Source organism: Scyliorhinus torazame, chromosome 4 (assembly GCF_047496885.1).
Source record: "Scyliorhinus torazame isolate Kashiwa2021f chromosome 4, sScyTor2.1, whole genome shotgun sequence".
Taxonomy (NCBI): domain Eukaryota; kingdom Metazoa; phylum Chordata; class Chondrichthyes; order Carcharhiniformes; family Scyliorhinidae; genus Scyliorhinus; species Scyliorhinus torazame.
In genome coordinates, this window is record NC_092710.1 from 165741492 (window position 1) to 165758780 (window position 17289).

The window sequence follows — 17289 nt, forward strand, 5'->3', positions numbered from 1 at the left end:
ATGAGTTCAATGGGGCTCATTTACACTTGCTAAAAGTGACAAACAAAAGTGAATATGTTCACTTTTTGATTTACCTGGGAGCTTGGGGGGCCTAGAGCTCCCCACCACTTTTGCCATAGCAAATCCTCAGCCAATCAGAATCAACTTTTTAAAATATATTTTATTCCACATTTATATACAGGTTGCAAAGCATAAACAATTCGGTGAGCAAACTCCCCAACACACAACTATACAGTTTGGACAAATTCTTTCCCCTTTTTCACCCCCTCCCTCCACCCCCCTGCGAAGGACAGCTCCTCAAACACAGTCACAAGCACAGTCACAAACATCCCCACCTTGTCTCGAAGCCGTCCACTTAATTCTTATTTGATTTTTTCCAGCCGAAGAAAGTAATTTAAGTCCCCCAACGAGCCACCACCCTCGGTGGCATTGCTGACCGCCATTCCAATAGAATTCTTCGCCGGGCAATCAGAGAGGCGAAGGCCACAACATCGACCTTCCTCCCCTCCATCAGCTCCGGCTTCTCCGATATCCCAAATATCGCCACCAAAGAGTCCCACTCAACCTCCTCCCCCACTATCCTTGTTAGCGCCGCAAACACACCCGCCCAGAACCTCTCCAACTTTTCCAGCCCCAGAACGTGTGTGTGTGATTCGCTGGTCCCTACCCATACTTCTCACACTCATCTGCCACCCCCAGGGTACCCGAGTCATATGTATCCTGTGTACCACCTTTAACTGTATCAGGCTCATCCTTGCGCAGGAGGAGGTTGCATTTGCCCTTCGTAGTGCCTCATTCCATACTCCCCGGTTTATCTCCCCACCCAGATCCCCCTCCCACATCTCCTTAATCTTCATCGCTTGCTCACCTTCCTGCTCTCCCAGACACTCATAGATCTCCCTGATCCTGCCCTCCCCTTTCACGTCCGGAAGCAACAATCGCTCCAACAGGGTGTACCTTGGCAACCTGGAGAACTCTTTCCAAACCTTCTGCGCGAAGTCCCTCATCTGTAGATACATAAACTCACTTCCTCTCAAGAGCTCTACCCTCTCCTTCAGTTCCTCCAAGCTGACAAACCCCTTTTCCAGGTACAGATCCCTCACCTTAACCAGCTCTTCTACAGCTTCTCTTCACTTCCTATACATACCATCTAACCGCCCCCCCCCCCCCGGCTCAGAACCGTGGTTTACGCAGAGCGATGCCAACGCCGACTTCCCCTCTATCCTGAAAAGCCTTCTCAGCTGGTTATAAACCTTTATTGTGGACCGTACCACCGGGCTCTCAGAGTATTTCCTTGGCACCATTGGCAATGCCACCGTCACCATCGTCCTCAGGCTGGACCCCCGACAAGATTCTTCCTCCATCCTGATCCATTCTGTCCCCTTTTCTTCCCACCACGGCCTCACCTTCTCCACATTCGCCGCCCAATAATAATGTAGCAGGTTCCCAATGCCAACCCTCCCTTCTGCCTGTGTCTCTGTAATAGGGTCCTCTTAACCCTTGGCACCTTCTCTGCTCAAACGAAGTCTGAGATAATCATATCCAGTTTTTGAAAGAAGGCCTTCGGTACAAAGATCAGAAGTGCCTGAAATATGAACAGGAACCTTGGCAGAATGTTCATTTTCACCACTTGGACCCTCCCTGCCAGAGTCAAGTTATTTGGATTTGTTTATTGTCACATGTACAAAGGTACAGTGAAAAGTATTTTTCTGTGAGCAGCTCAACAGATCATTAAGTACATGAAAAGGAAATAAGAGAAAATACATAATAGGGCAACACAAGGTACACAATGTAACTACGGCATCGGGCGAAGCATACAGGGGTGTTGTGTTAATGAGGTCAGTCCATAAGAGGTTTAGAAGTCTGGTAACAGTGGGGAAGAAGCTGTTTTTGAGTCTGTTCATGCGTGTTCTCAGGCTTTTGTATCATTGCCCGATAGAAGAAGTTGGAAGAGAGAGTAAGCCGGGTGGGAGGGGTCTTTGATTATGCTGTCGACTTTCCCTAGGTAGCGGGAGGTGTAGATAGAGTCAATGGATGTGAGGCAGGTTCGTGTGATGGACTGGGCTGTGTTCACGACTCTCTGGTTTCTTGCGGTCCTAGGCCGAGCAGTTGCCATACCAGGCTGTGATGCAGCCAGATAGGATGCTTTCTCTGGTACATCTGTAAACGTTGGTAAGAGTTAATATGGACATGCCGAATTTCCTTAGTTTCCTGAGGAAGTATTGGCGCTGTTGTGCTTTCTTGGTGGAAACGTGCAACGTGTCCCACCCCTTCAGACCCTCCCTGACTTCTTCCACCAGCTTTGTTAGATTCCATTTGTGTAACATCGCCCATTCCCTCGTAATATGAATCCCCAGGTATCTAAAGCTGTCTTTCTCTTGAATGGCAAAGCCCCTAGATTGGCTCGCCGATCCAGCTCGTTCACCGGGAATACTTTTCCCTACATTTACCTTATATCCCAAGAACGCCCCGAACTTCCCCAACAGGCCAATTCTCTCCATGGTCCCCAGTTGTAGTAGGTCGTCCGCATATAGCGACACCCGATGCTCCCTTCGTTCCCTCATAATCCCTTGCCGCTCTGTCGACCCCCTAAGAGCCATTGCCAGAGGCTCTATACCCAGCGCAAACAACAATGGCGACAGCTAGGGGTGGGTTAGGATGGAGGGGGAATCTTCTAGGGATCCAGTTTGAGGGTTATGGTGACGGCAGCATTGCCAATGGCTCCGAGTAGGTATTCAGGGAGCCCGGTGGTGCAATCCACGGTGAAGATATGGAATCAGTTGAGGAGGCATTTTAGGGTGGAAGGGATGGCGGTGTTAACGCTGTTGTGCGAGAATCATGAGTTTGAGCCGGGGGGGGGGGCGTGGATAGTGTATAGAGGAGGTGGAGGGAAGTGGGGCTGGTCAAGGTGAGGGAATCTGTATTTGAAGGAAAGATTCGCCAGTCTGGAGGAGCTAAGGGAGAGGGTAGAGCTGCCGAAGGAGAGTGAGTTCAGGTATCTGCAGGTTAGGAACTTTGCGTGAAAGTTCTGGAGGGGGTTCCCTGGATACACCCTGCTGGAGTGACTACTGCTTCCAGATGTGGAAGGGAGGGAAGAATTGGGGATATATACAAGTGGCTGGGGGAGCAGGGAGGCAAACGGGTGATGAAGATTAAGGAGAAATGGGACGGGAGACCAATTGGGGAGTATGTAGTGAGGCACTGCGAAGGGTAAAGGGGACCTCCTCCTGTGCAAGGAGAAGCCTGATACAATTTAAGGTGGTGCACAGGGTACATATGACTCGGACGAGAATGAGTGGGCTCTTTCAAGGGTAGCAGATGAGTGTGAGAGGTGTGGGTGGGAGCCAGCAAATCACCCACGCATGTTTTGGGGTTGCTAAAGATTGGGAAGATTCTGGACAGGAGTGTTCGCGTGCGGTCTTAGCCAGGATAGTGGAGGAGGAGGTGGACCCGGACCCTTTGGTGGTGATATTTGGGGTTTCAGAGAGGCCGGAGCTGATGGGGAGGAGGAAGACTGATGTTGTGGCCTCCGCCTCTGATTGCATGGCGACGAACTTTGCTGGACTGGCGTTCGGCAACACCACCAGTGGTAGCGGCTTGGTTGGGTGACCTGTACGACTTCCTGCGGTTCGAGAAGATAAAGCATGAGTTAAGGGGCTCTGCAGAGGGGTTTGAGAAACGTGGGGGATGTTTGCGACTGTGTTTGAGGAGCCGGGGGGGGGGGGTGAAAAGGGTGGAAAATTTGTACAGGTGTATAGTTTATTGCTGGGAAGTATATTTCCCTGGGTGTTTATTTGGCGTAGCCTGTTTGTTATAAAATACATTTTTAAAAAACAATGGTGACAGCGGGCCGGGCACCCCTGCCTTGTTCCCCTGTGCAATTCAAAGTTCCGTGAACCCTTATCATTGGCCCTTAAACTCGCCATCGGTGCCAGGTAATAATAGTAATAATCGCTTATTGTCACATGTAGGCTTCAATGAAGTTACTGTGCAATGCCCCTAGTCGACAAATTCCGGCGCCTGTCCGGGGAGGCTGGTACGGGAACAGCCGCACTCATGTCACAAACATCGGTCCAAACTCAAACCTTCCCAGTAGTGCAGCAGCTCTAAAGGGTTGCTCCTTAATGCTGCTGCTCTTAAAGCTGAATGCCACATTTTGAAGTCAGTCTGACTGTTGTGCCACAGTGAAGGGAAAAAGAGGACTACCTAACACTCCGCTCCCATTCTAAATGTGCTACTGGAGGAGGTCCAGTGGGGGGAAATTAACCATTTTGGGACAGGTAGGAAATCCAACCAGCAGAGGCAATAGTATGACAGGAAAGTCATGTCAGTGTATTTTCCTGTGTACATAGATTGTGATAGTGGATGGGGAATGTTTTCTGAACTGAAGAAGAGTGGTAAAGTAGTAAATGTGCACCCTGAAAGGAATACATGTACTCTATGCACCAGGCTCCCATATAATGTGGCAACAGCAATGCAGCCTATGGAGCCCATAATACAACCCTTCGACTTAAAACAAATCATTTGAAATGAAATGAAATAAAATGAAATGAAATGAAAATCGCTTATTGTCACACGTAGGCTTTAAATGAAGTTACTGTGAAAAGCCCCTAGTCGCCACATTCCGGCGCCTGTTCGGGGAGGCTGGTACGGGAACAGCCGCACCCATGTCACAAACATCGGTCCAAACTCAAACCTTCCCAGTACCTCAAACAGTACCGCCACTCCACCTGGTCAAATGTCTTCTCCGCATCCATGAACACCACTACCTCCAGCTCCTGACGGGGTCATGATCACATTTAACAGCCTCCTTATATTACTAGAAAGCTTCCTGCCCTGTACAAGCCTGTTTGTTCCTCCGCAACCACACCCAGGACTAAACCTTCCATCTTTCCCGCCACCAAGAGCCAGCACTTACACATATTTAACAGTGATATAGGCCTGTACGACCACAGTCCAGTGGGTCCTTCACTTCTTTGTAATGTGATCATTACTTGCATTATCGTCTCTGGCAGCTCACCCTTCTCCAGCACCTCATTAATCGCCCCCAAGAGATGTGGTGCTAGGTCATTTGCAAACTCCTTATAGAATTCCGCTGGGTAACTATTGGGCCCCGGGGTCTTCCCCAACTTCATTCCCCTTATATTGTCAAATACCTCCCTCAGCCCCAAGGGCTCCTCTAGTGCCTGTCCCTTCCCTTCGTCCAACTGTGGAAACTCTAGTTTGTCTAAAAACCGTCCCATGTCCCCCTCGACACCCCCCGGGTCCGCCTTGTGTAGCTCCTTATAAGCCCTAAACACCTCATTTATCTTCCCAGCTCCGACATCACCTCCCCAGCCCCTGTCCGTATCTTCAATATTTCCCTGGACGTGGCCTGCCCCCGTAGTTGAAGCACTAACATTCGACTCGCCTTCTCCCCATATTCATACCCCACTTGCCCTACGCAGCTATCCTACCACCCTCCCCGTCGTCAACCTATCGAATTGCCCCTGCAACATTTTCCTCTTCACCGATCCCTCTGTGGTGGGTGCCCTCGGGTACTCCCTATCTACCTAAACTATCTTGTTCATTAACAGTTCATATTCCTCCCTCCTTTCCCTATCCGCATGTGCCTTGAATGAGATAATCTCCCTCTGGGACCACCGCTTTTATTGCTTCCCAAAATGTGGCCGCCAACACCTCCCCATTTTGGTTCTAGTCTACATAATCTTTGATCACAGCCCGCACTTTATCACAAAACCCTCTACCATCCCCGAATCGAGCCTCTACCCCGACATCTGCTCCAATCCTGATCTAAGCCAAATCTCCAGCCAGTGGGGCGCATGGTCCAGAGATTACTAGCACCCGCGTACTCTGCCCCCTCCACCCCAACCAAAATCTCCCAGCTCACCACAAAAAAGTTAATTCTTGAATGCACCCTATAAACATGTGAGAAAAAGGAATAGTCCCTTCTCCCTGGGTTCTTGAAGCGCCACGGGTCCATCATAGCCATCTTTTCCATAAACCCACCCAGTTCCTTTGCCATTCATATCATACCCATTGACCTAGGGCTCAATTTATCTACCCTCAGCTCTAGGACACAATTGAAATCTTCTGATGCCAAGTCCGGGTTCACGGCCAGCAACCCTCTCATAAAACCTACATTACCCCAATTTGGTGCATACACATTCGCCAATCATCACATATCTCCAACCTGGGTCCCTCACTCCCTTCGCGCTCACAAATCCCAATTTCTTGCTCATCAAAATGGCCACCCTCCCCCCCCCCCCGGGACTTTGAATCAAACCCCGAGTGGAAAACCTGACCCACCCAAATCTTTATGAGCTTAAACTGGTCCTTCACGCAGAGGTGCGTCTCCTGCAGAAAGACCACCTCCACTTTTAAACTCCTGCGGTGCGCAAAGACCTGAGATCTTTCACCAGTCCACTAAGCCCTCGCACGTTCAATGTTATCAGGCTTTGTGCCTCCATTCCCCTCTACCATCCGTCAACCTCTTTTCACTTCTACCCTCCCCTTAATTTCACCCTGTACCTGGCCCATCCAAGATGGCCCCTTTCTCCATCCCAACCATGTTTCTTTTCCAACCTCACTGTGTCGCATCTCCCTCCCTTTCCAATGTGAAGAAAAGTCCTCCACATCGGAGGAAAAGAAAAAGCCCCCCCCCCCCCCTCTCCAAGCCCCACTCTACCCATATTCTCCATTATTCTAAAGTGCCAGCACCTCCATCTCCCAAAATTGTTCAGTTCTCTCCCGTTTATGCTCTTTGATAAAGTCATTGGACGCTTCTGGGGTCTCAAAATAGTATTCCCGGTCTTCATTAGTCACCCTAGTTGCACCGGATAGAACACCCCAACCCTGATCTACCGAATACAGCATCAACTTGGCCCTGTTGAACCCCGTACACTGTTTTGCCAGTTCAGCTCCAATGTCCTGTTATATTCGGACCTTGTTTCCCTCTCATTCAGTTCCATTTCACCCTGGCCCACTACAGAATCTTCTTTCCCCACAAACTTGTAGTCTCATGATCACCGCCCGCAGCTCCCCAGCTCTTGGCTTCTGCCTCAGAGAATTGTGCGCTCTATCCATCTCAGGGGCATTGTCCAGCACCCCTTTCACCACCAGCATCCTTGAAACATACATTATGGCTAGCACATCCCACTCCTTTAGGCAAGCCAACTATTCAGATTCTGCCTTCTCAACCCGTTTTCCTGCTCCTCCACCTTTGTTCTCAACATCTTGCAAAGGTCTCCTAAGAGCCCCACCTCCGGTGCCACCACTCTTATCGCTGTGTTCCGAGATCACCTTCTCAATCTCTCGGATCTGCGACCCGAACCTCCAGAGCAGAACTCTTCCTTGATGAAGGCTCTAAACTGCTCCATCAGGGGCTTTCCGACTTGCACTGACCCTTCCTCCTCGACCACCTTACAGCCGGAAATCGAACCTGGGACCCTGGCGCTGTGAAGCAACAGCGCTAACCACTGTGCTACCATGTCACTATGGGTTTCCTCCGGGTGCTCCAGTTTCCTCCCACAATCCCGAAAGATATGCTTGTTAGGTAATTTGGACATTCCGAATTCTCCCTCAGTGTACCCGAACAGGCGCCATAGTGTGGTGACATGGGGCTTTTCACAGTAACTTCATTCATTGCAGTGTTAATGTAAGCCTACTTGCGACAATAAAGATTATTACTACCTACTGCATTACAGGTCGCTTCCAACTCCATGGCAGAGCCACCCTGCATACAACCGCTCATATCATGGCCACCACCAGAAGACCTCCAATCAGAATCAACTTGCAAACCATTCAATACTCTTTTCTCCTGTAGTGTAAATTGTGATTGTTTGAAATTTGACATTCTTGCATTTGTCCGGGTGAGCGCAAGACTGAAAGATTCAGTAACATCCCTCTTTTCAGCAATTAACAAGGAAATAGTTAATTACAAAGTTTCACTTGAAAATATTTCTACTTTGTAAACTTAAGTTCAGATTTCAGGTTAATGGAACACAATGTGTAGTGAATGTAGACACATTAATTAATATATTGCCATAAAAGTAATACAAATATACTAAGCTAATTGCCAGCTTGTTCATTGACCCAAAGAATTTCAATTGATTTCTGTATATCAATGACTATGTTACAGAATAATTTCTTAAAAAGATTGAACTGCTGAAGGAATATCAATGCACGCCAATGGTTTCTAGGCTATTTATTCAGAATATTTATCATACCCACAGAAATGATTCTTACTACTAATAATAAATTACATTTGGAGGAAGCATTTAAAGGGGTTCAAAACAAAGCTGGGTACAAATTATTGCGTGCTTGAGATATGGTGTTTTTGGGATAATACCACCTAATGCAGTACAATCGTGGAAATGGTGCACACTCACAGACTGAATTACTTGCTTGTAAAGCTGCAGCAATGCTAATGAAATTCAGCAAATAATAATGTTGTGCATGTCAAATTAGAGATTGTCCTTTTGAACAGGAAAAATGTTTGTTTTCTTCTTCCAAATGATTTGTCAAGACAATGAAACATTTAACTCATGTCCAGGATACCAACTGACATTTAAAACTTTAATACCAACTGCCCTTAAATGACAAGGACCTTTTATATTGTGAGTGGAGGTGCAGTGTGGTCAAATGAGAATAACAAGGCTGGGAAGTGATGGAAGGCCAGAATACCTTTAATACAATGTGCTGTAAGATAGTTTCTTCATCTGCCTTCTCCTCTGCTCAAAGCAGGCTATTATCCGGTGCTCTGGCCACCTAATTCAATGGCGCTAACGGCTTGGACTAGAGCTCTAACTTCACACTCGTGCAGAAAAAACATCAATAATTCCTCAAAATGTAAAATCATTTTACAGTTTCAAATACATAAACAAGTTTGAATACACATGTGCACACATTTGACAGTAAAAAAAGGAAAGTACTTGAATATAAAAATTGTTACGCTTTAAATCAGCAAGAACAGTTATACAGACTTGACATTTTGGAGTTTGCACTATAGTTGATAAAGCCAAAATAAATGGCACTAATATTTTAAACAATAACCACCCATATTGTTATTCTAAACAAATGGGTTTCTTAAACTTGGTGAGATTTATCCAAATTGCTGACTTATTTTGAAATATTCAAAAGCTCTTTCAACAGTATTTACAATGCAAAATTAAAAAATGAAAGCCAATGAATAATTCATTTTGTTTCAGTATTAATTCCATACTTTTCTTTGAGAATTTTGAGTTGCTCTTCCTTTTTCTTTGTATCCATCTTTTGGAAAGCCTATAAAAAATACATTTACAGATCAAATGCTGAAATGAAGGTCAATGTGAAACCACAAAAATAACTACACTTCTAAGCTACAGATTTACAATCTGTGCATTTATGTCAATGGCGTAAGAGTTTGCTATCTTAAAGCATTTGAAGACTTTAAAGACAAAAGCACACCTCAAAATTTGGAAGAACCAAGATTGCCTTGAAGCAATGGTACACTTTTTATGATAGACAATGAGCATATATAGCAAGCTCTAATGTTCAATTGCAGACTCAACAGATGGCACAATAGAATACAACCCTTACTAGAACACTTAGAATTACATTGACCTGGATTTTATGGTGGTAAATGACAACAAAACAGACATCATTTTCTATCATTACTCCACCGAGCTGCACAGCAACTTCTGGAGTCTGCAGATGTACAGAATAACACAGATCCAGAAGTTTCTATCAGTGATACTATGCTTCTCCAGAGGATGTACTGTTGAAGTGCTGCACCATTACCCATCTCCCCCATAGGAGGATGAAGGGCAGCACGGTAGCACAAGTGGATAGCACTGTGGCGTCACAGCACCAGGGTCCCAGGTTTGATTCCCTGCTGGGTCACTGACTGTGCGGAGTCTGCACGTTCTCCCCGTGTCTGCGTGGGTTTCCTCCGGGGGCTCTGGTTTCCTCCCACAGCCCAAAGACATGCAGGTTAGGTGGATTGGCCATGATAAATTGCCCTTAGTGGCCAAAAGAAAAAAGGTTAGGAGGGGTTATTGGGTTACAGGGATATGGTGGAAGCGAGGGCTTAATGGGTCGGTGCAGACTCTATGGGCCGAATGGCATCCTTCCACACTGTACGTTCCATAACTCCCCCAGACTGCAATCTCAATTGACTGGACAAGAACTCCCACTTTCATGCTGTCAAGAGCACAGCAAAAATTATACCTTGTTGAATGATATATGACTGCGTTATTAATGGTGTACTAACGTCATAATTATTGCTACAGTGTCACTGCCCCGGAATAGGTATTTTTATATCCATATTAAACACAGTATTCTAAGCTTTCTACCTCACCATCATGGACAATGCTCCTTTTCTTTCTCTAGCTTGTTCCAAAACCAAACAAGACCTCCCCCTCTTCCCCCCCCCTTCCCCCCCCACGCAAAAGATAAATAAAATACTGAGACGTTGGCACTGGACAGGACCCTATTAAAAATCAGTTAGTTACATGGGCAGAGTGCATATAGAGGATATGGGCCAAATGCAGGCAAGTGGGACTAGCTTAGTGACAGAAACTGGGCGGCATGGACCAGCTGCGCCGATGGACCCGTTTTCATGCTGTAAACATCTATGACTATGACCCAAAGTAGATTTCAGCCTCTGTAAAAGGACTCCTTCTGCACTGTAGGGATTCTATAGATTCTAACTTGGCCACACAAATCCATTGAGTCCAAAGCCTGTACTTGTTTCCTGCCCCACTCAATTCAAGGTCAATTAAAGATGGGCAACAAATGCTGGCCTTGTCAGCAACATTGACATTTCAAAAGAATTAAAAACACAATCTTAAAATCTGAAGTATTATATATCCCTGCACAGCTTTGCTCCATACAATCTCTACAACTCCTCCAGTCCTATACAGTTCTTCACATGCAGTCTCTTTCCTAACTCCAGCAACCTGTGCACCTCTCCCTCTCCACTTTCACCCTCCATTGCAGCAAAGCAATAAACCACCTCGTGTTCTTTGGAACTTCAGCTCTAAATCTGTCTCTCCTGCTCAAAACTGTTCAGCCGAAATGAGCTTTTGATCACCATATAATCTTTTTTTCCTGACTTGTATCTTTACTTACTTTTCAACCATTTGTGAAGTTTCCCATATATTTGATGCATCTAAAAATGACACAGGAACATCAAGTTTCACATTAAAATTGAGAGCCATGAAACCTACCCTGTTTGCATTGTAGTATAAAACTACAAGGTATCTGTTGCACACATTGAATCCAGATAAATGGTCACAAGCATTCTTGGCATCAAAAATATCTTCATACACTACATATGCAGTTCCTCTGGTCTCGGGTGTATTTCCTCTGCAATAGATTTAAGAATTATGTAAAACCAATGTGGTTCAGACTACATTTCTTTGCGATTAATTTACAGAACTGGCATTACTGTACTACAGAAAGCACTTCACACAAAACATAGTGGATATCAAGCTAACCCTCCCCTGAAAAAGCTTTTGTGGCTAGATCCTTGAAAATTTAAAAACTGGAACTTGAGAGGTTTGTCAGGCACGTTTAAGGATTATGGAATTACATCAGGTGGCTGGAGTGAAGATCCAACTTAATCAAGGTCTAATTAAATAGTAAGAAGTTTTACAACACCAGGTTAATATATTAAATAGTAGAACAGATTCAAGGGATTGAATGGCCTACCCTAGCTATAAACTAGAAACAATGTCAGTGGAAAACTACAAGTCTCCTTATCTTCCAGCTTTTAAAAAAAAAATTGCTTTTCCTGTTAAAATAGAAATTAAGAGTTTGAAAGTTTATGTTCTTTATTGTAGTGATCATAGTCAGAAATGGAATATAAATAATTAAGCAAATTTATTCTCAGCCTCCCCGCCATCAGCACCATACAAAACTCAATCTGTTGGTCCACAGATTTTAAAACCCTAAATCTGGGACAATTACATATTAAGTCTGTAAAACGGAACAATGAACTGTGTGCGCTTGGCTCAGCATGAATTAAACACTTAGCTGAATTTGGCTCATGCTAGGGAGACTGAAACAAGTTGGACTGGGACGCTTTGCTAAGCTCTGAAGGTGTTCTGAGAAATTCATGCGGACTATTATTCTAATAATGAGGCAGTTTAGATCTTTATCTGGTACAAAGCTGCATTTCTTCACTGAACTTATAATGTTCAAGTTGGCATTAACTAGTGAAATAAAGAACATCACTGCCCTATTTACACGCAGCCAAAGTTCCTTTACTTTTCCTAGTAGAAAGGGACTTCTCCCTGGTGTCCCAGCCAATATTTACCCCTCAAAAAACATCACTAAACCAAAATGTGGTTATCATATTGCTGCTCATTGAGCCTCCATGTGTGTAAATGGCTTTTGTGCTTCACTAAACCAAAATGTGGTTATCATATTGCTGCTCATTGAACCTCCATGTGTGTAAATGGCTTTTGTGCTTCCTTCATTACAGTAACTATGTTTCAACAGTACCAATTGGCTGTAAAGCACTTGGAACATCCGAAGCAAAGGTGCTATATAAATACACGTCTGTTTTTCTTTGCAATGAGCCGCTTAGTTTCTTCATGTACGCTCAATTTTTAGAAAATGTGTTTTGGTTTTCATCTAGTCACAGCTTTCAGCAAGTGGATCCTCTTCTGCAATATTAAACTTTATCACGGTTGTTTGGCTTTAAAATTGTTTTTTAAAAATTCATTCATGCAAGGTGGGTATTGCAGGCTGGGCAGGATTTATCCCCAAATGCCCATGAAATGAGTGGCTTGCTAGGTCTTTTCAGAGTGCATTTAAGGGTCAACCATACTGCTGTGGGTCTGGAGTCGCATGTAGGCCAGACCAAGGACAGCAGATTTCCTTCCGTCAAGGACATGAGCAAACCAGATGGGATTTGATGACAATGGTTCCTGGTCATGATCAGAATTTTTATTCCATATTTTTATTGAATTCAAATTTCACCATCAGTCAAGGTTTGATTTGAACCTGGGTCCCCAGAGCATTACCCTGGATTTCTAGTTCAGTGACAATATCACTACATTATCACCTAAAATAGCTGCATCTATAAAATCAAATCAATACAAAGACTTAGTTCTAGTAAATTAGAAATAAGAAAGCAATTTACACGCGTTTTGATGAAGATGTCAGAAATTCTCAACTTCTATACATGTTGAGTTAGGAAGCTTTAGAACTGTTCAATGAGTGTCAGCTAATTACATTCTACATTCTGTATTTCTTGCTGTGATACACATTTTTACTGTAGATCCTGACAATGAACTATAACAGAACATGGCACCTTGCAAGTCGTACATCATTGGTGTGCCTGTTGTCCATTAAACCCCAACTGCCCTGCCAGCCTCCCCTTCACTGCCTGCATTGCTGTTCGCTGCTGGTTATTCCCTCACCATCTTGCTGGCTCCTCATTCCACTTCTAACCCATCTCACCTCTCTGCTTGCACATCATTAAGGATTAAGTGCTGCGTGTGTGTGTGTGGGGGGTGGGTGGGGGGAGGGGAGGAAAGGAGAGAGAGAGAGAGAGAGAGAGAGAGAGAGAGAGAGAGAGAGAGAGAGAGAGAGAGCGCTCTGCTTCCAATTCCCTCAACATTACCATTTTCAGCAATTAAGTCCAATCCCTGTGAATTCTTTGGCAAAACCATTTTGCCATCCTACCTCTCCACCAGTCTTATTCATCTCAAGAACTCTCTTCAATGGTCTCCTTGACCTTGTCCCTCTTCCAATTCCTTCTTTTCTAGCTTGGTGTGCACTACCGGCATTGAAAACATTGTGCATTTCAGGAGTGCATAAATACAAGCTATCCCAGCCAATTTTTCTTCATATGTTCTCAATTTAGCATTCAAATATTTTCAATATTCCTTCGGACAAATGCACTCTTCAGTCTCTTGTAGCACAGCTTCTACTTGCACTTATTCCATAGTCATAGAAGATATTATACAATAACAGAACATAAGCATATGATTAATTGAACTTGAAAAACACCAGCTAAAAATTACTGAGACTTAAAAATGTTAAAATAAAACTGGGTGAATCATAACATTTCAACCTCTACCAGACAGCACGGGAACACCAGCAAAGTCCCCTCCAAGTCACACACCATCCTGACTTGGAACTATACTGCTGTTCCTTCACTGTTACTGGGTCAAAATTCTAGAATTCCCTTCCTGAAAGCATCCTAGATGTTCCTAAAATACATGGACAGCAATAGTTCAAGAAGACAGCTCACCACCTCCTTAAGGAGGATTAAAAATAAAAGTGCAAACAAAAAATAAGCTGGTGCACCAAATAACCCAATGCAGAGAGGACTGTCCATCTTAAATCTTGGGGAGGTGGTGTAGTGGTATCATAACTGACGTAGTAATTCAGAGTTCCAGGGCAAGATCTGGCGATCCAGGTTCAAATCCCACCATGGCATATATAAAATAAAACCGTGAACTAAAAGTTTAATGTTGACCTTGAAACCATTGTCATAAAAACCCATCCGATTTACTAATGCCCTTTAGGGAAGGAAATCTGTGGTCCTTCCCTGGTCTGGCCTACATGAGCCCAAAATGGAGGGCAGTTAAAGATGGGCAAATAAATGCTGGCTCAGCCAGCTGTGCCAGCATCCTGCAAAAAGGAACTTCAAAAAATCAGCCCCTCACATCTCTAGAGCATGACCTGTCATATTAGTTTTGAAAAGAAAGCCTTGTATTTATGCAGCAACTTTCATAATGTCAGGACTTTCCAAAACCAATAGTTGTACTACTCACTATACAATGTAGGAAAAGCAGCAGCTAATTTGAGCACAGGTTTGTACAAATAGCAATGTGATGCTGATGATCAGGCGATCTATTTGAGTGATGTTGATTGAAAGATTAAATATTGGCCAGGATACCAGGAGAACCTGCATGCTTACTTTGATAATACCATCAGATCTTTTGCTTCCACTTGAGGGGTAGCCTGGCCTCCATTTAACATCTTAACTAATCGGAAAGATTGCATCTCCAACATTGCAGCTCTTCAATGGTACGGCACTGAAGTGTCAGCCTAGATTTTGTGCTTGGTCGCTGATATTTGAACTCATGGCATTTAATTCAGAAGTGAGAGTTCTAGCAACTGAGCTGCATTTGATGTAGCTTATTTCATCACTGGGATCAAGGCTCACAGGAAGACTTGCTTAACTGAAACTTAGGGCAGTATTGTGCCTTGTTCTTGCAGCCCCAGTTTTGTTGCTCAGAAGCCAACCCTTGGCAAACCTCTGCCTCCAGAAGAAATGCCTGTGCAACTATCAGAAACCAGTACTGAAGTCAAGGCTTCTAATAACTACATCTAATTCTATCACCTCTGGTCCACCTGTCTATTTGCCATCCTCGTTAAACATACACGAGTCGACTGCGACTTAAAAAATAAATGGCCTCTTGGCTAAGATCAAGCCCAAGTTGAGGTGCAATGACTTTTCTTGTCAGTTTGGATCTTACACGTCACACTTGTGGAGGCCATGAATTGGATTCAATTTGAATTGTTTTTTTGGAGCAAGCAAAATGATGGATTAAGGGCTTGTCCTTTCCACATTAGCTTTGTAATTTTAAGAATGGACTATAAAAAAGAACCACCCAAATTTATCAGAAATAGCACGGTGCTTACACTCTGATTTGCCTGATTGGTCCATATTTCCCAAATATATCATACATTTCTTCTGCAGTTATTTTGTACGGCAAGTTTCGTATATACAATATGCGATTTACTTCTGGAGGCAAACGAATCTGAAATAGGAAAACAAAATCATTAATGCAGGGAAGTGTAAAGTGTTACTTTTGGTACAAAGAGGGGAGGCAATATAATTTTTTTAAAGTCACAATTCTAAAGGATGTGCAGGAACACGAGACCCAAAGGATATGCGTGCACACATTGCTTAAAGTTATGGGGCAGACTGAAAAAGTGGTGAAAAGGCTTTGAGCATAAGTGGTTTAGAATACAAGAGCAAGGAGGTTATGGTGAAACTTATTAAAAAACTGTTTTAGCCACAACTGGCATGTTGCATCCAATTCTGGGCACCAGATTTTAGAAGGATATTAAGGCCTCAGAAAGAAATACCAGAATGATTCCAAGGATGAAGGTCTTCAATTGTATAGACTGGAGAAGCTAAGGTTGTTTCCCTTAGAGAAGGGGGAGAGATTTAGCAGAGGTGTGTAAAATCATGAAGGCTCTAGCTAGACAAGATGGAAACGGATTCAACTGGCAAAGGGGCTGAGAATCAGACGACACAAATCCAAGGTGAATGGCAAAAGAATCACCAACAGCATGATGAAAAACTTTTTTATGCAGCATGACCTTTATCAAGTAAGACCTTTCTTTGAAATATTAACTTTTTTCCGTCCATAGGTGCTACCAAACTGGCTGTTTTTTTACCAGCACTTTGCTTTTGTTGCATATCATCAACGTCTGAAGTAGTTTGTTTTATTTTGGGGGAAATAAACCACGACCCCTGAGACGAACCCTAAGTGAGGTCTCCTGACGACAGCAATAGGGTCAATGTTAAAGAGTAGGACTTCAAAGAAAATGAACCATCAACAGGCGCAAACCGTGTTTGGCCCAACGGTGACCTGGCGAACTGCTGCCAATCACGAGGGTGCCAAAATGGGTTTGAAGGAGTGGGTCGGAGCTCTGGAGGGGAGCCAAGTCCGGCCCGGGTAAAGGACCGAGTCAGGCCTTGTGGAACAGGTACTTAAACCAGCCCGTATCCCACTGTACAGAGCTGGGCCCGGCCCGGCCCGTGGGGGGGGGATCCGGGATCACCGCCCGGCCCGGGGGGGGAGATCCGGAATCACCGCCCGGCCCGGGGGGGGAGATCCGGAATCACCGCCCGGCCCGGGGGGTGGGGTACCGGGAACACCGCCCGGGGAGAAAGGGTCGCAGCTCACTCACGTTCGCCCGTTTCGCCGCTTGCATCGCCATCGCGACTCTTCCAAAAACAAGATGCCGAGAATAGGACCGGAACCAGCCGCCAGCGCACCGGAAATACCCCAACAACGCCGTGCTTGCGTCACCTGCGTCGTGACATCACAATGTCTGCAGGCTGACAGCTGCAGGAAAGTCAGCGCAGCAGGGAGCGGGCAATGGGTGTCCCTGGAGAGCTGGGTGCTTCTAGCTGGGTGTCCCTGGGCAGCTAGGTGCTGGATGCCCCAGGAGAGCTGGGTGCTTCTAGGTGTTGGATGTCCCAGGAGAGCTGGGTGCTTCTAGGTGCTGGGTGTACCTGGACAGCTGGGTGCTTCTAGGTGCTGGGTG

At 45.0% G+C, this 17289-nt stretch overlaps 1 protein-coding gene across 1 annotated transcript; it reads right to left on the reverse strand.

Moving 5' to 3' along the window:
• Positions 1-8191: 8191 nt before the first annotated feature.
• On the reverse strand, positions 8192-17055 carry LOC140410579 (splicing factor 3B subunit 6). Its single transcript, XM_072498853.1, has 4 exons — positions 16930-17055; positions 15649-15767; positions 11211-11349; positions 8192-9282 (listed from the first exon to the last, which is right to left on the reverse strand). Exons 1-4 carry the CDS (start codon positions 16957-16959, stop codon positions 9196-9198), a joined length of 375 nt encoding a protein of 124 aa, XP_072354954.1. The 5' UTR covers positions 16960-17055; the 3' UTR covers positions 8192-9195.
• Between the last annotated feature and the right edge of the window lie 234 nt (positions 17056-17289).

What these genes read in the sequence shown, in the direction of transcription:
- LOC140410579 (XM_072498853.1), bottom strand. Translation starts at nt 16,959, where the DNA reads ATGGCGATGCAAGCGGCGAAACGGGCGAAC. An exon ending in CCAATCAGGCAAATCAGAGT is followed by an intron (nt 11,350 to 15,648) that starts GTAAGCACCGTG and finishes AATCTATTGCAG; the next exon opens with AGGAAATACACCCGAGACCA. An exon ending in TATACTACAATGCAAACAGG is followed by an intron (nt 9,283 to 11,210) that starts GTAGGTTTCATG and finishes TATTTTTTATAG; the next exon opens with GCTTTCCAAAAGATGGATAC.